The sequence below is a fragment of the Oryzias melastigma genome, linkage group LG1, assembly GCF_002922805.2.
Source record: "Oryzias melastigma strain HK-1 linkage group LG1, ASM292280v2, whole genome shotgun sequence".
Taxonomy (NCBI): Eukaryota; Metazoa; Chordata; class Actinopteri; order Beloniformes; family Adrianichthyidae; genus Oryzias; species Oryzias melastigma.
In genome coordinates, this window is record NC_050512.1 from 28,584,207 (window position 1) to 28,605,831 (window position 21,625).

Genomic DNA, 21,625 nt, shown 5'->3' on the forward strand with positions numbered 1-21,625 from the left:
TTTTGAGTTTTTATTTATTACAAAAAAGTAGATTTAGATTTTAATAATTGTAAAAATATATTTTTAAGTATTTAGAAAGTAAAACTTTATTTTTAAGAATAAACAAAATAATATATTAAAAAAAATAACTACAAATGTGAGGATCTTTTCTTCACTTGTTGTCATTTAAATTAACAAAACATAATTAAATGTAAGCAAGTTTGACACCTTTTTTTTAATCCCTTCATTTCTGTTAACTGGTAGATCATGAACGCTCAAACTGGATGTTGGTGAATTCTTACAGCTTGAGCTGGTCTTGTTTGTGCCCCCCCCCGCAGGTTCTGTACGGGGACAGTCAGATGGTGACCCTGACCGCCCCCTACGTCGCCGGCTTCCTGGCCTTCAGAGAAACTCCGTTCCTCCTGCAGGCGCTGCAGCGGCTGCAGGAGAGCCAGCCTGAGCTCACGCCGCAGGTCTTTACGTTTCCATTCAGTTCAGCTTCAGATGGTAAACAAACTATTTTCAGGCGTCGTCTCTGGACTTTCTCCTCTTCTCACTTCTTTGGGGGCAGTTAGAGTTTTCGTGACTGGTGATCCACACAAAATATCAACGTTTTTGAGGGAACTCGGAGAAAAGATTCATGGGAATATTTTCTATGGGCATGCTGCGGGGCGACAGGCCTGACAGTTAAAATTTAGAGTATGTTTGCCTTCAGCTCATCCGAGTGTGGCGTTCAGGCGCCGTACGACAGAATCACCCGCATGTCACAAGTTATGTTATCTTTAGGAATACTCCGTAATGCTTGGAGTTTATTTCTTTGACTTTAACTCGCTGGATTTCCTGCCTGAGCCACAGCTTGTGTGACAAAGCGTCTCTGTTTGCTCCGTTCCTCAAAGCCTCGCTTCAGGACCCGTCCCACCCACTCACTTCTGTTCGTCGAGGCCCACGCGCCTCCTCTGCTTCCTCCCACGCCGACTCTCCGTTAGTAGAACCGTACGCAGCCCCCCCCCCCACGCCATGACGGAGATTCAGCCACACACTTACGCCGCCCTTTTTCTGCAGACTGATGATTCAAGTGTCCACCAGTGGAGTCAGAAAGAACCTCGGCAGATTTTTTCCACTGAACAGTTGAAGAGTTGGACATTACATACTGTAAAAAATGTAATTTTTAGCAACTTTTTCCACTAAATGCTTAAGTTTAACTCAAAGATTTTACACGTTTTTTCATTTTTTTAAGCAATTTTTTTAAAATTTTGAGCGGTCAGCTGTCCTCAATTATGAGTTTTCTTTTTCTTACAAGAGATAATGATGAACTGATTGTAGAAAGTTGAAGATTTTCCACATAAAAATGCTAAAATGAAACCTTTGATGTTGTGAGATTCTAAAAGGAGAGTCTTGTCAGGGTTCAGTGTTTAGTTTGTTTTATGTTGTCTTTAGTGGTAGTCTAAGTTACCTTTTGTGAGCCATCATGATCCACAGCTGTCGTCATTTCAGTTCATTGCTCTCAGCCGGGGCCGGCCGCTGACGAAACGTGATTTTTGACGGGCATCTCCAGTGTTTAAGGTTTAAAGATTTGTTAAAGGTTTAAAAATCTCCGTTGTTAAGTGTTTAAAAAGAGAGAGAGAGAAAAAAAACCAAAATCACCAGTTAAATTCTTCTTTTTCGACCAAGAACAAGAGAATTTTTCGACCGAAATGGGGTAGAAAGGTAAAAAGATGCGTCTTTAGCTGCTTTTTAAAAGAAAACACTGAGTCAAAAGATCTGAGGCTGAGAGGCGGAATTCCAGAGAGATGGAGCCACTGCTTTTTAATTATGACCTTTTTAATATTTTACACAAAATGAGTGGTGTGTCAAACTGTAAAAAAAAAAAGAAATCATTGGAAATTTGGCTCTCTAGGCGGTCGCCTATTGCCGACTCTGCTCTCTGCGTATTTGTCTGGTTTTCTGGTCATCCGTTCTGTCACCATTTTTGCTTTTGTATTAAATAGTTTTGTTTCTGCCAACAAGCCTGATCTCCTGCATTTTGGGTTCTACATCACCAGTTCCTGACAAGCCTGATTAATTAAGAAGGTCCAACTAAAAAACACTTTCTAACCTGATTGATGAAGATTTTTGGGCTTCATTACTAAATTATTTGTTTGCACTAATTCAAGTTTAAGGCAGGAAAGATGTAAAATGTTATGAAATTCATCTGTTGTGAGTACAAAATATATTACTTTAATGGAAAGAAAAAACAAATGGTTGATCCTTAAGACTAAAATAACTTCAGAAAATTAAAAAAAAGTGTGACAGTGGAAAAGCAGATGCTTCTGTACTGAAGATGATCTGCTTTCAGTGAGATCAGCAGCAGATATTAGATTTTTGGTGTGAATTCCTTCAAGCTGTCGTGTTGTTTCCTCCAGGTGGTGTTTGTGGATGGAAACGGCCTCTTCCACTACAGAGGTGAGGTGGATCAAAGGGCTTTCCTTCTGCAAGATCTACTGCAAAAATCAAGAACATTTTCAAAAGATTTAATTATTCTGTGAGGAACTTCGTCCTTCAGTGTCTTTTTATCTTCATTTTTATCTTCAAAGGAAATTCTGCTGATTAAATTGCATTTTTTTCCTAAATTGTATGAGAAAATGGAAGCAATATGCCTTCAAAACTGACTGGTATTTCTGATTCTGTTCCAGAGTTTGGGCTGGCGTGTCACCTGGGAGTGCTGTCAGGGTTGCCTTGTGTGGGCGTGGCTAAGAACCTGCTTCAGGTGCAGGGCGTGCACAAAAACGAGGAACATCAGTCGCGGGTGAGCGTGTCCTCCGGAATAGATTCCACTTTCATATGATAAAACTTAAAAGTAGGTAACAGTATACTAATATTAGTAATAGAATAATAGAAGCTATTCGTTTTTTTGTGTATAAAACGTATACTGAACCTGCTTTCCAGCTTAGAAATATTTACTGACAAATATTTATCAATAAATGAAGGACAGTACAAGTTAAGAACACAAAGAAACCCAACAATAGATGTAATCAATGCCATTAAAGAAATTACAAAAACTTTAGATAATAAAAAAACAGTCATTTAGTGTATTTATTGACTTAAAAAAAGCATTTAAATCCTACACTTTTAATACTCAAAAAGCTGAAACGATTTAGAGGAGTGGCATCATTTAAAGTCATCAAACTGAAAGTCTCAACATGCTAACTATTAATCCAGACATTACTTGTGGTGTCACTCAGGGCTCTGTATTAGGACCAAAATGGTTTATTACGTTCGCTAACCACATATTTACTGTATCGTACAATATTAAAATGATACTGTTTGCAGATGACACCAATGTCTTTTATAGTGTTGATAACTAATAAAATCTTGGCTGAATCAGAATTATTCCCTCATCCCTCCAATTGTAGGGACATTTGATTGATTGATTGGTTTATTTTAAGCATAGATTGTGAAAAATACACAAATATTTCAAACTCAATTATCAACGAAGAACCAAAAATGTCTGGATAGCTACAAATTATCTCTAAATTTAAATCAAACTAAAACTCATATATGGTAATATAAATGCTTTCTAATTGAAAATTTACAGGAGAAACATTTTCAAGGATTAATATGTTAAACTAGTATGTGTCTGTGGGCACAATAGTAATAATAGTGTTGTGTTTAATAAAAACAATATTTAAAAGTTTAAAAACAGTTACAACAATGCAAGTATATGGTAAATACTATCATGTAATATGAAGATAATTTTAAGGACAATTATGATATCAACCAAAGATTGTAAATTTGTGTAGTCATAGATACATACTGGGTTTTATTGTATATTGACGATGATGAACACGATTATGGTGACTACATTTATATTTTTGTGTTTCTTTTTCTGTAAAAAAATGTTTTTTTTCCCCCAAAGGTTTAAAAAGAATGAATGACCAGTTTTTTAAAAGAATAGGTCAAAGCAAAGGATACGAGTCAGTGAGTCTTTTCTCAGCGCCACTCATAATTATGTTAAAATCTTACGGTTTTAAAGTTTTAAAAATGGGTATTCTGCTACCTTTTATGACTATTCTGGCATTTACTAAGATTTTTTAGGCTGTTTCGGAGTTTAGCTAATATTTCAGCTACATGCTAGCTGTTTTGATTGTTTTAGACTTTTTTTTGTTTGTTTCTTAGACTTTTTTGAGTTAGACTAATATTTACATACCATCTGTTTTGGCTAATTTAGGCTTTTTTTAGTTTTTTAGGCAATTTTGAAGGTTACCTATTTTTTCAGCTACACGTTAGCTGTTTTGGCTAACCTGTTTTCTTTTTTTTTTTTAGTTTTTCAGGCTAATTTTGCATTTAGCTAATATTTTATCTAGCTATCAGTTTCAGCATCTTCAGCTATCAGCGCTAGTATCTTCAGCATCCAAATTCAGCTTACAGCATTCACACTAGCATTATCCCAGGTAATGCTATATATCTAGGTCATAATTATGTTAAATGTTACATTTTTAAAGTTTTAAAAATGTAGTATTAGAGTGTTCCATACATGTTTATCCTGTTCGGCCCGGACCTATAAGGTGTGTTCTGGATTTTGTCCCCTTGTGTGATTGACTTTGACACTCCTGTCTAAACTCACGTTCACACTGTTTCTTCATCAGCGACTTTCACTTGTTTTGTGTGTTTGTGTTGTCCTGACAGCGTGACTTTTATTACAAGCCTCCTCGCGTCGCTGATGGAAACGTGACCTTCTGAATACAAATGGAGCCGGAACAAAACACGTATTGGTGGAGCTGAACCAGTGGGACGGCCGAATCAGGATGTTATTTGAATGCAAATGCCCGCTTTGTTTTAGTTTGCTGCTCCGTGAGAGGAAAAACAAAACCGGCTCAAAGTCAAACATTTACCTGAAGATGCTTCATTTTCTGGAGCCGTTTTCATTCAGGAATCTTCGAGCTGAACTTTGTTGACCTTAGTTGGATTTTGCCCTGAGGGTTGAGAGCTCAGGAGCCTGAGGACACGTCGGTTTCTACATGAGATCATGAAGACAGCTCTGATGACTGTTTCCCAAAGCAGACAGACAGCGAACATCTGATCCTCGGCTAAACCAATTAGCATGCAGTCGCCACAATCCCAGCATGCTAACATGCTAATCCAATTCTCTGGAGGAGTGTCTCCATCTCTCAATTAGGGCTGGTGGCTTTGGCGTCGCAGGATGTTATCTCGTCTCCGCCGCCAGCAGGAGTCCAATCTTTATTTACACGTTTCCGTGCCCGCCGCTCACACGCCAGCCTCTCATTTACTGTCCGGTGGCGTCGGCTCCAGCATCTCACATCTGGATCAGCCGCTCAAACGTTCCAGCTTCCCTTCCCTCCGTGTTGGCGTGATCGCCGCTCTCTGGGGCTCGGACTAATTTGTCCACAGGCACGCTCTAAATTGAGATGCTCGGTTTCTTGCGTTTGTGGGAAATTAGCCGTGGAGTAATGTCCAAATTCAGTTCTCTGACTGATTAGAGCGAATGAGCACTTCAGAAATCTGATGAAGCAGATCTGCTGCTAGGAAGACTAAATTCATGCAGCTGCACTGGAAAGATCGACCTTCTCAAGTCAAGAAACATGGAATAGAAGAGGCTTTTTATTGTTCTAAATCAGGGGTGTCAAACTCAGTCGCACAGGGGGCCAAAATCCAAATTAGGTTGAACCAGAAAAACATTTATTTAACACACAAAAACTACATTTTTAAAACTTTAAAAACTTTTTAGCATTACTTGAACAGACAGGAATATTATTCCAGAATAAATCGACTTAAACCTTAAATAACCTTCAATATTTTACTTTTGTCACGAAACAGGCTGACGGCTGGATGCAAGTGCAGCAGGTTTATTTGGTGAAGACAGGGCAATGGGCGTGATGCACAGGTTAAAGTCCACAAAGCTAGAGTTGGGACAGACAGGAAATCCAGAGTGGTCAGAATCCAGGCGAGGGTGAGGGCAGGGGCCAGGCGAGGCAGGGTCAGAGGAAAACAGAAGGTGAGACCAGGAGGAGAACGCTCAGCGATGCAGGCAGAGAGGCACATGCAAAGCTTCGCGGGGAGTGGAGTGTGGAGCCAGACTAAATGCTGAGGAGGTGATGAGGTGATGGGGAACAGCTGAGCTGGTGAGTCCAGGTGGTGGTAGGTGGTGAGCGCTCCCTCTGGTGGCTGGAGATGGTAGCAGCAGGTTGCTCCATGACAACTTTCCTTAAAAATATATATTTTGTCAAAATTATACAATTTAGAAATAAGTGCAAGATTATTTTGGGGCATTAATAACAATAACCTAAAATGATCTGAGGGCCGGATATTATTACCCAGAGGGCCGAATTCGGCCCCCGGGCCTTGACGTTGACACGTTAGAAATTAAAAAAAAAAAAAAGCAGTTTGTCTTGGTAAGATTTCTTAAAATAAGTCCTGCCCTTTAAGGACAAATTAAAATCTTGAAATTAGCTATAAACACTCATATTTCCTAGTAATAACAAACATTATGTCTTAAATGGTGCTCAAAAAACAAGTTTTATATCTTTATAATAGATCTATTTATGCACTTCATCTCCTAAATGATCAAATTCTTAGTGCTACAAATATCCAACTAAGGTTATTTCTAAACTATTATCACTTTGAGATGCTGAAAAACACATTTCTTAAAAAATAACATGTTATAAATAAAATGTTAGAAGTCAAATAAAACTTTTATAAAAACAACTTAAAACAGCAGGAAATATAGAACTTCTGCTTAAAGTATCATGTAAAGAAAATGTGTTTCAATAAAGATATTGCTTCAAATAAGATGTTTTGCGATCAATTCAAGATTTATTGATTTAAAACTTGGTACTAAGTTAGTTTTGTCATGTAATAAGATTTTAAGTTAGAAATTAAACAAAAGTATTTGGCGGTTTTCTGTGAATTCTGACAGTTTCTCATAAAGATTTGGTCTCATGTTTGTCTCTATCATGCAGTTCCAAGTCTTTAAATTGTGATTCTGCAGTTTTTAGCCCAGTTAAAAAAAAACTTATTTCATCTTTTAGGACATAGTTTCTGCAGAGCGGCAGGAGTTCCTTAGAAATTCACCTCTGATTTGTGGGTGGGGCTGTAGGTGCAGAGCAACCCCGCCCCTCTTTCCCCTCCTCCTTGTTGATGTATTTTATACGTCCCAAATAAGATCTTTAAGAAACAGAACTTTCTGATCAATATGAGTAAATACATTCTCAGAAGAACAAGTTTAAGTTGAATTTTCTTTATATTTTACCCCAAACATGTAAAACATTACAAAAAGGACTTCAATGCAGTCACCTTTTAGAAAAGAAAAATCAAATTCAATAAATACATGTTTGAAAAAATCACTTTATGTCTTTTTACAGTAGTTTAAATAATTCACAATATTTAAATCTAAACAAAACAATATTCCTGTAACTTTTTCCTCTTTTCACATGTAAATCCTATAATTTTTTTATATTCACAATTTCCATTTAACAATCAATAATTGTTTAAATCATCATTTTTATTCTTATATTTTGACAACAACTTCTCTTTCATTTTGATTGTAAATAGTTTGATATCAAAATGTCCAAAATGTCCGTCATCAGAAAAATGCCACAAGAGAATGTTAAAAACACTAAAAATACAGTTTTTATCCGAGTGGATCTTTTGAGAGAAAATATATCAGCAAAACGTTAAAGCACATTATCTGCCAATTCTACAAACTTTATTATAAAACCAGGAAATTGAGAGCTTGTTGACTTCAGAAGCATAATTCAATTTAATTTGATTTATATAGCCCAATATTACAAAGAAAATCTGCCTCATTGGGCTTCATGCTGGTAATTTTACAAATGCAGAAAATTAGTCATAAAATATGAAAAATAGCTAAAGACTTTAGCTAATCTAAGTTTTCTGATCTTCTACTAGTGGAGCAGCTTAGTGTCATTTTTAGCCAGAATCGTTCAGTTGATGATACAAGCATGAAATTTGGCACAGTTATAGTCTCTGGGTCTAGTTACAGGAAAAAAGTGCTAGCCACACAAAAATCCAATATGGCCGCCATTTTTTTCTAGATGGCCGCCATGGCAGTAAAGTTGGCAGAATATCATAAAAATAGTTTACTTGATGATGTTTTCAATGGTTTTTTGCCCTGAAAACGGACTGCTAATGCCAGGGTGGCAGTGAGGATGAGCTCTTTCTGCCTAAAAAATACCAGTTAATATCCCTGTAATTTTTAGCAATAAAAACCTCATTTTACCTGATGAAGTACTCATATTTTTTCAATGTAACTCATTACACCAACAACCTTTGGTGGCCATATTGGAAAATGGCCGCCATTTTGGAATTTAAAGTGGCTAGCACTTTTTTCTTAAAATTTGGTGTCTTATAAGTACTTCAGCCAAATTTCATGCTTGTATCATAAAATGAAAGATTTTTTGAGTTAGCTGCTCCACTATACCTCACAGCTCTATAATGACTCACTTCAGTAACTTTCTTGACCTTAAACAGACGTATTCAAAAGTAAACCTTTTCTATAGATTATTATTCTTCGACTGTAGCTCTTTTGCTTCCCTTTAGAGGCCTAATGTTGTTACAAACTGAAGAAAACACATTTATGTCAGCTGGTTTTCTAAAAACTGGAAACTTCCCTCTATCTAATTATCTTTTTTGATTTAAAATGTTGAGAGAATTTCAAAAACTCCACATTTAGTTTGTTTTCCTCTCGTCTCTCAGTGCTGTGTCTCTCTCCGGTTTCCTGGCTGTAATTGAAACTCGTGTGTTATTGATGACTCGCTCTGTGTTTCTGACTCGCTGTTCTGGCGTCAGTCCCGCTCGTCATCAGCGCCGCCGCGCTGGCCTCTGCCTCTCCCTCTGCTGGCCTCCTCCCAGCTGGGACGGGAGCCTCAGCGCCGCCCCCCCCCGTCCCCCCGCTGGCTGCTCGCTGTAATCAGTCATAGCGGAGCAGACACCCCATCCATCACCGAGGCTAAACTCCCTTCATCGCCCCGGCCCGTAACCCAAAGTGCACCTGTCGGCGGCGGCCCACATCACTTTGACTGTGAGGTGAAACTTCAGCTGCTGTCAAAGCAAACACAGGTCAGCTTTGGATTCTGGGAGATCCATCTTTGTGTCTGAGCATGAATCCAAACTTGACTGGGGATCATTTTTTAGGATGTGAATGTTTTAAACCGAGTTTCACCTGATAATCATCTACCTGCACAGATTCCACAGATGTCAGTAAATTGGCTCAATGTGGAAAAGACTAGACAGAAGACCATCATTGATCCACTTGAGTTCATAGCTGGGAGGCTCTCAGAGCGCTGTGTCCGAGCAGATCAACGGGAAGGAGAAATGTGGCAGGAGAAGATCAGCGGATCATCAAAAGATTCAATAACCTACAGCAGAGGTCGGCAAAGACATTTGGGCCTTTTTCTCCTGATCAAAATCTAGAAGGAGCCACATTCTTAGCCTTTAAGAAATTTGGATTTGCATTCATGACCTAGTGACCTTCATTTAGGAATCATTAGTTTGGAGGAACCTGGTGAGGAGCAGAAGCTGCTGGAGGTCTAGTGTGAAACCTCTACTGTCAGTCATGATTTAGCACTGGTGTTGATAAACTCTCATTTCTAAATACTACTGTCTCGCTGATGCAATAAACTGTAAAAAAAAAAAAGTACCACCTTTCTTTTCTTTTTTAATAATTAGAACTTGGAACTTCTTGTTTAGGCGTCACTTTTTAATCCAATATTCGTCCAGACTGGTATAAATCATTAATTATTTTATTGATTGGATGTGATCATCATCTCTGGCTTTATCTTTTCACAATTTTCAAATTTTCTGAAATCCTGTTTTTGTTGTTTTATCCGCCGAAAGTCAAATTTTTGTAAAAATAAATAAATAAATACTAGAAATAAATAAAAAAGTTGATTTTTAAAAAAATGGAATTATGAAAACTATTGAACCTTTCCATCATATTCTATTTTTTTGGAAATTGTCTGTATAAATCTGTAACTATTTTTTTTTAAGTCTTTTGTATCCTTTTCTATCATCTATTATTAAATATTTGTTTGTTTATGGAATATAGTAACACTTTCTTGTTTGTAAAATGGTTTTGTTTTAGATTTTTGGTTTTGTTTCTACAATTAAAAGTAAAATAAAAAGTAAAACACTGAAAAACTAAACATTGTGAGTCATTAATAAAACCGAACAAGAACCAGAATTGTTTGGAATCTTGAAGTGTTCTTTTGTTTACAGCTGTTGATGAATCTGTCAGTAACTGAAAGGAAAGAAGCTGAATGTATGACCTTTATCTGGTTTAAAAACTCCCTTTTGATCCTTTTAAAAACTGTTTCCTCCTCCTAACGTTGACTCAAAGTGTTCATGAAAGCAGGTTAATGGCGTGTCACCTTTTTCTGCTGTTTGTTCTGCGATGCTGCGCATCACTAGTTTAAATTGAACATTTTTTTTTTGCCTTCTGCAGATTGCTGCTTTACACAAAGGAGGAGACAGCTTCCCACTCACCGCCGCCTCAGGCAAAGTGCTGGGAAAGGTGAGGAACGAGGGCAGCAGCGCACGAGCCGAGCGTCTCATCCGGCTGCGCTCCGCTGAAAGCTTCTTTACGAGTATCGCTGGGATGTAACCAGAGACGTCTGTTTTTCAGGCTCTGCGGAGCTGCGATAAGAGCTCCAAGCCGGTGTACGTGTCTGTGGGCCACAAGATCAGCCTGGACACGGCCGTGCGCCTCACCCAGGCCTGCTGCCTCTTCCGGGTGCCCGAGCCCATCAGACAGGTAGAGACGCTCTGCTGACTCAGCATCCTGCACTTTTCTGTGCACTAGAAAAACTGAACCTGAAGACAGAAGAAGAAAAAAAATGATCTGATCAAAAAAGTAAAAAAATATACAGTATTTTCAAGAGTAGAAGTCACAGATTTTTTCACAGTTAAGCCAGGGGTGACCTCTTTGTTGTGTCTTTTTTGTTTTTCAGACATAAATAAGCTCATATATTTGTTATTTTCCCAGTAAACACCGGTTGTCCTCTAGTAGTTGTTTCCTCTAACAACCACTAGAGGGTGCTGCATCTGAGTATAAGCATTCGCTACTGACAGCAACAGAAGAAGAAGTGTCGTCCGAAACAAATATGGAAGAGAATCTGATTGTTTTTCTCTTAAACGTTGACATTTTATATATATATAAAAAATTAAGATTAGCATAATTGCATTTATTTGCTTTTAGCTATGCTGGATTTGGCAGATTTTCTCTGGAATGTGAGACTTTTCTTCTGCCAGACGTGTGACTCCAGAGCCTCATGTGGCTCTTTTATCTCTCCATGGTGGCTCTCTGGCTGAAGAAAAATAAAATAGTCATTTTCAAAAATTTGGAGATTTGCTATTATTTTAGCAAAATGCTAACACTTTTGGCTAATTTGTTATCTACTGAACTTTTTTGGAATAATTTTGAATTTAGCTTCTATTTTAGCAACATGCTAACTTTTTTGGCTAATTTGTTATTTACTGGGGTTTTTAAGCTAATTTAGAGTTTAGCTTCTATTTTAGCAACAAGCGAGTGAAGAATAGTGAGGAATTTTATGCTAATTTGGAGTTTAGCTAGTTATTTGGCAACATACTGATGTTTTCGGCTTATTTATTATCCACTGAACTTTTTTGGGAATAATTTTGAATTTAGCTTTTATTTTAGCAACAGGCTAACTTTTTTGACTAATTTAGTTTATTGAGGAATTTTATGCCTATTTGGAGTTCAGCTAGTAACTAAGCAACGAGCTAGCTTTTTCGCTAATTTGGTCTCTACTAAAGGTAAAAGGTAAAAACATTTTTAAAAAATCAAATTTTGAGAAAATGCTTGTTTCTTTTTATATTTTGGGTTTGTCCGTGCCAAAAAATAAACATAATTCATATTTACTAAACAAACAAAAACAAAAAGAAGGTCATGAATGCAAATCCAAATTTCTTAAAGGCTAAAATAAGAATATGCGTCTCCTTCTAGTTTTGATCTGTAGAAAATGAGCCTAAATGGCTCTTTAACTGGTAAAGGTTGCAGACTCATACTCCAGAGCATCTTAGAAATAGTTTTCTTCTTCTTGATTTGACATTTTTTGCTCTTCTGACATGATATTCCAGGAAATACGGTCATTTTAGTTGATAAAACATGACTCAAATTTTTTAGTTAAAACCATTTTTCTTATAGATTTTTTTGCTTAATTAAATAAAATCTGCCAACGCTGTAAACATGTTTTACTTATTTCTAAAGTGCCTGTTTTTACAGTGTGGTAGATCCCTGTAAAAACAAAGAATGGGGATGGATGAGTGCAGGAATGCTCCTAAAAAATGTTCTTTCTTTTTTAATTTCTCTATCATATGCAGAGGAGAGTGCAAACAATTTGAGACAATAATAAGAGACCATCTGTCAGGGATGAGAGAGACACAGCCAACACGCCGCTCTGACGGCGACGCTCGCTCAAAGGCGAACGGATAATCCTGTGTGTGATTTATGCTACGCTGGGGAAACCACCGCAAACACGAAACAAAGGGGGGCTTTATCTGTTTTTTTTATGAGAAAATCCAGATAATACAGTTCCACATTTCTCAAAGTCAAAGTACATAAAGTGTGATTAATCTATAACTTTTTATTTTTTTTATTTTTTATTTTTTTTAGTATTTATAGCTGCTGGAACAGATGTTGGATTTACAGAGAAAATGGAAACATTTCAGTTTTAAAAGGGCTCAGAGAAATGAAATGATGAAACAAATCTGCTTTAAACATCATTAATGAACAAAATGCACTTAAAAATATGTATTTACTTCCCCTAACCCTACGGCTTCTCCCTCCCCCGTCATTTATCCCTCCGTATGGAGAGTTTCGACGCCCGAATTCCTTCACTACTCACTATAAAGTGCGTTTGCCATTTTCTAGTGATTTGAATCTAAAATTCCAAAAACGAGTGCACTAGAAATTTCCCATACGCCTTTGCGAAAAACTAGTGGCCATCAATGCTCACTGCATAAGCGAACATAGACCACAATGCATTGCGGTCGAACAATTTTAGCGAAAAAAAATGAAGTGTTTAAATGTAATTTTTTAATAAACCATTCACATTTTCCTCATCAGAATTCATAAACAATCTCACAGACATAAAATGCTCGATTTTCACTTTGTAAAATCAGTGACGTCATATCCGGTGTTTAGGAAAAACAAGAGAAAAGTTGTGATCCCGGTGTCCGGATTGCTTTCCAAATCTACTATATAGTTTTCCTGGATTTAGGGATTAGGTGGAAATTCAGACATATGACATCATGAATAGTAATAATTAAGCTACGTTAGCAGAGCTACTAGCGCTTGGAAAACACATAACAATGTTGGTTTTATAACTTTAAACAGGTCATACAAAAACAACAAGTCATTACTTCCATTTAAATGGGAATCTGTTCTTCAGAGCACACCCACATGAGGAAAAATGCTTCTTCTCCACAGTTAAAACATAGTCAAAACCACTAGCATGTAGCTGAAAAAATAGCAAAACTTCAAAAGAGCCTGAAAAACAGAAAAAAGCCTAGATTAGCCAAAACAGCTAGCATGTAGCTGAAATATTTGCTGAACTCAAAAAAGGCCAATTTGTAAAACTGTAAAACTATAACTTTTTAACATAATTATAAATAATATAAAGGTAGGAAAATTATTCCCGAATAAATAAACTTAAACATTAAATAACTTTCAATATAAATTAACTCTCCATAAAAATATATTTTGTTAAAATTTTACAAGTTAGAAATAAGAGCAAAATAACATTAATCACAATAAAATAAAATGATCTGGAGGGCCGGATCCGGCCCCCGGGCCTTGACTTTGACATGTGTGCTCTACCCTTAAAAAACTATTTCGGACCCCCCTTTCCTTTCAAATGCCTCTTCAATTAGACGGGAAGGGAAAAGCCGGAGAGGTCATTTGGATTCGGCCTCAGATGACAGCTGACTAAAGAACATCGTCTGTTCAACTGTCATCTGTGGAGTTAAAACTCCCAGTTCTGGACTAATAATCTATTAGGTTTAAGAGTCAAAACCCACTGACTTTAATATAATGTCAGAAAATTAGTCATAAACACAAACAGAAAACGTTTTATTTGCTGCGACCTTTCCAACTTATTAGAAGAAGAATGACTTCCTGTTTCTGTCGCTGGAAACAAGAGACTCTGTTTGCATCCTGCAGAATTTTTGTTGTTGTTGACGTTTTCATGTGCAGCACTTTACATCAGCCGCAGTCTCCAAACAATGCAAAATCAGCCTCCAGAGAAAGAAGTAAAAAAAACTCTTAAAATGTGAAAAAGCTGCTTATAGTGCTAGACAAATCCAAGAATTTTACCTGGAAAAACTATTCTAGTCACTTTTTTTTCTTAAACTATGATTTTTTTCCTATTAAAAAGGTCTTTTGTGTATTTTTCTTGCAAGACAGAAAACAAATGAATAATAAATGTGTTTACTAATTGAAAATATTATTTTTCTTGTTAAAATTTGGGTCTTCTAACTTTCTTAAGATTCAGTTTTTGCGTTGAGAGACTGGATCAGATCTCTGTCCTTTCGTTTATTTCACTCCATCTGTCTGCAAACCAAGAGTTTTGGACAGAAGAACATCCTCACCTCGGATCTGGTCCACCTTAACCCTCAGCCTGACCTTCTTCACGCTCATTTGGACTCTGTATGTTTGACTCCTTTATAGATCAATATGAAAGGATTTTGTTGAAACCACAACAAGAAATTTACAGAAGAGTTGCTTAAAAAGACTTTTTTATCTTTTAATTTATTTAAATGTGAGTTCTATGAGTTCACAGACACACATAAAAACAAATATATTCCCAGAAAAAGTCAATCAGGACTCCTTCAAATGTATTAACACTTTAACACTGTATGTGGCTAATTTACAACATACAGTTTTATTTAGGACTTCAACTAATTTAGCATTACAAAAAATCATTGAAGATTTTTTAAAATTATAATTAGAAAACAATTTAGATGTGATGTTCTTTTCTCTTGATAACAAAGTTGCTCTCTTCACTGTGTTTGTTTAATCATGTTTTTTAGAATCCTGCAATTAAAAAAGAGCTTTTTAAGTTTTTAAAACCCAAATTCCATCTACATCAAATGTTTTTTTTTACTTCCTGCCACTAGGCTGCACTGTGCCTCTGCTGTTCTCACATCCGCCTGCTCAGAAAGCAGCTCAAAGTCTGTTTTTCACCATGCAGTGTTGCTCGTGTGTGTGTGTGTGTTTATTCCTTCCATCAAAGTGTGGGTGAAGAGGAAAAAGGGACGGACACCTTCCTCTGTCCAATCACGGCTCGCTTTCCCCCCGTTAGCCTGTTCTCCTTTTATTTGCTGACATTCTCCTGTCTTTTTGTCTTGTTCTCTCTCATTCGGTTTCTGCTCTTTTTCTGCTTGTATGGTAGGGAAAAACATCAGACTAGATGCAGTTTTGATTGTTGTGAGGAGCTCTAGGAAGATCAGACGTTTGAATTAGAACGACCCGTCTAAAGTCTGGGGGGAAACACACAAACCAGCCTTTTGATAAGCAGGGGTTTAACGAAAGGAGCAAGAGACACAAAAAGTGAGGCAGGGCTAGCAAACAATAAAAATGTCCAAAATAAATGAGCAAAAAGTGTCAGCCCCAAAGAAAAATGGCCCCGGACGAAGTGCTGACACAAAATGCACATATCAGAGACAAAAGGCTCCCACTGGTCAAATGGGATGAATCCCGGACGAGCCCCCGAATACATTACAGCCCCGACAGGAAAACCCGTCTAAATCTAGGGCAGGAGTCTGGAACCTGTGGCTCCTGAACCACATGAGGCTCCTTTATCCCTCCATCGTGGCTCTTTGGGTTTGAATACAAATGCTAACAATTTCAGGAAATACACTTATAGTTATTTCTTTTACTTAATCAAGCTTATAGATTAGATTAACATAGTTAATAATAGATTATTGATTTCATTTACATTTGGACATTTTTTTCCCTAAATGATCCAAATGATCCTTCCTGTCTCTATTGTGGTAGTTGTGTAACGTTTAGATCCGTTAGTTGATACCATGAAGCAGAGGGGGCAGTTTTACTTCAAATGTGGCATCAGTGCAAAGATTATTTTATTAGTTTTTTCTAAAAGCAAATGCATCAACAAAACTTTATTTATTAGAGCTCTTTTTACAACACAACATCATGAAATAGTTTTCTATTATTGAGTTTGCAAAAACATGCTTTTAATTTTACCAGTGAAGTTTTTTCTGGAGTTTCACTGCTTTTAATCAAATTTTAATGTGATTGATACTTTAGAAGATTTTTTTTCTTTTAAATAATGTTTGATATTTATTCTTATTCAAAATCTCAGACAAAGCAAATATTTAGAATCTCTTGTTTTAGGTTTCAAAATGAGTTTGACTTTAAGAAAACACAAAACAAATACTCCGAGTTCCCATGATGCCCTTTGTTTACCCCATCCAGATATCTGTAGCCCAAACTGGAAGGTGAGAAAAGTATGTTGCCAAACAGTTACAGCCTAAATTATCATAGAGATTTAAAGCAAAAAAGTGTTAAAAGTATAAAATTTCAACCTGCAGGATGAAAAGATTTTCTCACAAAGTAAAAAATTTGTGTCAGAAAATCAGTTTGTAAACCATATTATTTTGTAAAGTTTTCAATGACCTTCAGGATCTCTAAGATATTGAGCTGATTTCTGTCTGATGACATGCAGGTTAAAGCAAATCTCTTCTTGAGTCTCTGTGTTCAAGCATTTTTTCCCATGATTCTTCACTGTGCTGAATTCTTGGTTTTCTGTTATCGTTTGAGCCATTTTTTTAACCATTTTCTGTTTCTCAGTCTCCTAGTGAGGCTCTATGTCAGAAATAGCACTTATTATGACCGTTTTTCAGTTTTTTAACTCTAAAACTCTCATTCTAATCACGACCAGCCGGTCCAAACAGAGCAGCTCAGGAACGAGAGCTGATGTTTCTAACAGACGACACTGACTGATCCCACTAAGTCCTAATATCAGAGTTTAGAGAAACAAAACCATTTATCCATTATTTAACTAATCATTAACATCTGCCAATGTGCGACTATTCAATAATAAATTGTATTGTCAAGTAGAATAATGAAGCCTAACAGAAGCATCTTTAAAATAACTAATAAACAATCAAAAAACAGGAGGCCGAGCACAGAGCCCTGTGGAACACCACTTTTGACACTATTATATGAGGAGCTGCCCTCCTTTCAATTAACTAAATGGAACCAATCAGCACATTTTATCAAATAATTTTCACTTATTGGAGTTTTCATTTTCATGTGGCTTAATATATATATAAAAATCAATCTATTTCAGTCAAAAGACTAACAAACAAGAGACGTCAAACTTGACACATCTTTTTTCCTACAAACTAAGTGCCAGTAAACAGCGCTAGTCAGTCATTTTACGGCAATTTACACACTTGAATAAAGATTTGCAGCTTTGATTACTCCATAAGCAGAATGCCTCCTTTGTGAGTTTCAGAATGATGGCGCTGTGGCAGATTACTGACATTAAAGTCCTTCTGTGCAACAAGCCGTCACAGCGACACCAGAATCTCTCCCCTGGTAGATCCGCACTTTACTCACTGCCAGTCGGGACCACTGCGGAGATAAATACAAACAGTTCATGTGCAAAAACACTTCAGCCAGATCAGAAAAATGAGTCTATTTAGTTATTATTTATTACTGTTTTAGTTTTTTTTTTAGTAAAATAAGGATAAATATCACATTTGTCTGAACTTTGAGAAAAACCCAAGTAATTTACATTTTTTTGCAGTTGATGTTAAATAAAAAAAATATAAAAATATTAACTGAATAACTTCCATGTAATAAATGCTGTAATTTTATCACTATTTTTTAAAAGTTTCTTAATTTATTTGAGGTGAAATCTTCAAAAACTGTTACAGACTCATAAGGATGTTAGCGAGTACAGAGCTTCTTTCCGCCTTAAATATTTTTTTTGTGTGTTTTATTCATATGAAAATGAAAGAAATGGGTTTATGTATTCTCAAGGTTTGTACAGAACTGATCTGATATCAATAATTTCTTTCGGGCTCCTTCAAGCGGAGAACAGTTCAAAGTCACCGTATAGACGGAGAACACGAGGAGCGGCGGCAAATCAACCATTAACAGCCTTATTTTCCTTTTCTTCTTTTTTTCCCCTCTCGTCTCCATCCGTCTCTGCCGCTGTCGGATAAAATCCTCTCACCTTCAAATGAAACAAACCCCGCCCTCCACGGGGTGGGGGATTTGGAAGGAGAAAGTTGAAAGAGAGATGACATCATGGATGGGTTCTGCAGTGAGGGGCTGATGTGTGAATGCACTGCAGCAGAATATCATAGTGGAGCGGCTAAAACACACACACACTCCGCCAGCCAATTCACACCCCTTCTCTCTCGCCTGTGCTCCATCACTCCATTAAATTCTCACACTGCCTCGGTGTCTCACACTTCAACATGCGATTGAAGTAAAAGACAAACACAGATCTGCCTCAGCCTGTCCTCTGCAGTCACCATGACAGCAGAGCAGGGGGCAGCCGCTCATCCACAAGTCTGTACTGTTAGTGCGAACACAAAAACACTTTGAAAAGGATTTTTAAAAAACTTCTCAGCTGGAGGAAAGTCACTCAACCCTGTTGCTTTGTTTAAATGTTTTTGCAAGTTTCTTTTTATGTCATAAACCACACTTTGCATATTTGTGAGCCATATGTATGGGCGGTCGCCTAAGTCTGCCCTTACGGGTGGAGACGGGCGAAAAATGACCAAACCTGTATGAGGAACGCCACAAATATCAAGACCATTCATTCGTCCTGCAAGCGACGTTTCATAGTAAACACTTAAAGTCCGACTCTGATCAACTTTTGGTGTGTTGTAAAAGAGTTCCTATTGTTCTTTTAATTATGATTTTAGCCAAAATCTTACGTGGTTCTAGGACATGATTTCTTCATAGCAGCAGGAGCTCATTAGAAATTCTCCTCTGAGGTGTGGACGGAAATGTAGCCTGTCCTCACTACCCATCATCCATCTGTTTACAAGCTCTCCCTCTAGCTTACATCTCCTTTCAAACTCAACCTGCTGGTGCCACAAAAATATATTGGAGCTATCCAGTCGTACAGTTTTGAGCAGAATAATAATGATAATAATAATAAAAATAAAAAAAATTAAGTCCCTTCAAAGCACCCTGTTGAATAATAACAAAAGGAATAAATACATATAAAAGCAAGACACATCAAAATCACCAAACAGAAAAAAATGGGGACCAACTCAGATGAGAAAAACATGGATCTATTTGTCTACTAGTGGAGGCATCAGAATGGAGCAGAGCTTATGGTCCACTACTGTCTGATTTGTGTTTTTAATATTTTCTTGTAACATTTTTCTCTTAAGGTATATTTAAAGTTAAAACTGCCTTTCTGATAACTAAGAACTAAAAACAACACATATTCATAATACAAGTTTAGCAAAGAGGAGAAAACACATATTAAGGCTCTTGGAGGGAAGTCAAGAGCAAAACAAGTTACAGAAAATGTAACAAAACTGTACAAGTTTTAAGCAATATTGACAACAATTGTGGTCTTTTTTTTCCTTAAATGGAAATTTATAAAAAAAAACACATACAAAAACGTTGATTTATTTTCAAGGCGGATGTTTGATGGTTCTTTTCAGTTCAATCTTCAAAGAAAACCAACATGAAAACTCATTCTTGTAAGCTATGAAGAATAGAATATTTCTTTATTCAACTTACGTTGAATGAGGAGCAGATGAAAACCAGTGGATTGAAAAAGCTCGGGTTTACGACTGCAACTAGTGTTCCAAATTCTCCCTTCTCCATTGATTCTGAATCATCCACTTGCAGACGAATAGATCCATTAACGTCTTCATTTTCCTAATGTGAGCTCAAAACTGTGTAAACTGAATAGCTAATATTACTTGAGTTTTGTTTTTTGTTTTTTTTTGCTAAACTTGGACTTGTGAAGTGCTATAAGCTAGTGGGAAAGAGTGTAAGCAAAGGAATGCTGGGAAATTTGTTCAGAAAGTCCCGGCTACAAACCAGAATCAAATTTCTAATAAACTCCTGCAGTAAATATGTCTTAAAAAACAAAACAAGCGTTTTTATTTTCGCTCCAAACTGCATTATCTCAATTAAAAGAACGCTTTTACCATAGAAAAAATATAGTTGGAGGGAGTTTCTCAGAAACATGTCAGGATAAATAAGGAAGAAGTTGGTGCGATGCAAGCTTGTCATAAAAATGTGTTTTAAAAAAATACTTTAATATTATCAATAATGTATTTAAATTTCCTGGGGGGGCAGAAAGTACAACCACACCCCCTATGACCTTCATAATTAATCTACAGTTTTACTATTAAATTCAAGATCTTTTTTTATTTTAAAAAAACATAAAAGCAAGTCATGTATTGTTTATCACGAAAAGTCTTTGGATCAAAATAATTTATATTTTTCTCAGCAGGTCTCTGAGTCAACATGATTTAGAGCTCCAGCATATCAGTTTTTTTGGCTTATTTTTGTGTTTTTTTGTACATTTAAAGCAATAAAACAAAGAAAAGAGACAACAAACATATAAAATACATAGTTTTATTACATCTATCTAAGATAATAATTCATAAAATTGTTATAAAATAAATAAAAGCCAATTGACATTATAACTGCTCCGTCTTAATCATAAATACACATCAACCCATTAAATATGACGATTGTCAAAATGAGTTTACATAATTACTTAACTAATCTATTTTTTTACTTTTAAAAAACTGTCTTTTATTTTAAATTTGGTGATTAATTCTCCAAAGCTGTTATGTCAATTACACTGTAATCCTTCTGTTTTCCTGTAATTCTTTCTCTCAATTGCTTTTCTCTTTCAATAATCTTCCTAAATAAATAAATAAATAAATCTGGTCAAAACCTTTCACAGAAACTAGTCAGTGTGTATTTAGGTTTTTTTATTTTTACCAAAATCATTTTTTTCACTCTCTGTCTCCAGAGGCTATGTTTAAAAAATACGACCTTACTCCTCTAACCTTTCTGTTCTGACATGTTGTCTGCAGAAACACAAAACACACGTGCACAAACAGCACAAACAGCACAAACAGCACAAACAGCACAAACTACACAGCGCCGCCTCCTCCAGCGCCGCAGTCTAATGCAGTCAAAGAGAAACCCAATTTTCTCCAAGCTAATGCTCCTTGACAAACTTAGTGGTTCCTGTCAGACCACTTCTTTCTCCAGTAATTAGCTGGCAGCAGCCCGGCTAAGTGGAAAATTGCTACAAAAATGATATATTTTGTAAAGAATTGCAGGTTAAAGCTTTTATTTAAACACCAGAACATTTGTGTTTTATAGGTTTTATAATAAAAAAATGTCCATCATTTTAGGGATTTGAGTCAGCTATGATGAGGTGAATGATCAAAAGGAGGAAAGTTTTTCTAAAATTACTATACAAATATGATTCATTTTTCTTGTTTTAAATCTTTAGCTTCACAACCTTTTAGTGTTACAGACTAAAACATCGATGACTCCATGTGGAATCCGGTCTTTGTGCAGCCGTACTGTGCACATAACCACATATTGACTATTGCTCATTACTTCCTTGTT

At 36.4% G+C, this 21,625-nt stretch overlaps 1 protein-coding gene across 3 annotated transcripts in view; it reads left to right on the top strand.

Moving 5' to 3' along the window:
• LOC112156954 (endonuclease V) overlaps positions 1–21,625 on the top strand; it is a 71,837-nt gene that overhangs the window by 3,106 nt on the left and 47,106 nt on the right. For 2 of the 3 annotated variants that reach the window (XM_036213817.1, XM_036213821.1), the window contains 6 exons: positions 318–452; positions 2,382–2,421; positions 2,652–2,764; positions 10,439–10,507; positions 10,619–10,747; positions 15,133–15,817. In XM_036213817.1, the coding sequence (XP_036069710.1) occupies positions 318–452; positions 2,382–2,421; positions 2,652–2,764; positions 10,439–10,507; positions 10,619–10,747; positions 15,133–15,456 (810 nt within the window). In that variant the 3' untranslated portion in view covers positions 15,457–15,817. Of the gene's footprint in view, positions 1–317; positions 453–2,381; positions 2,422–2,651; positions 2,765–10,438; positions 10,508–10,618; positions 10,748–15,132; positions 15,818–21,625 lie in introns of those variants that run through there. The other variant, XM_024289331.2, reaches the window with a different exon arrangement.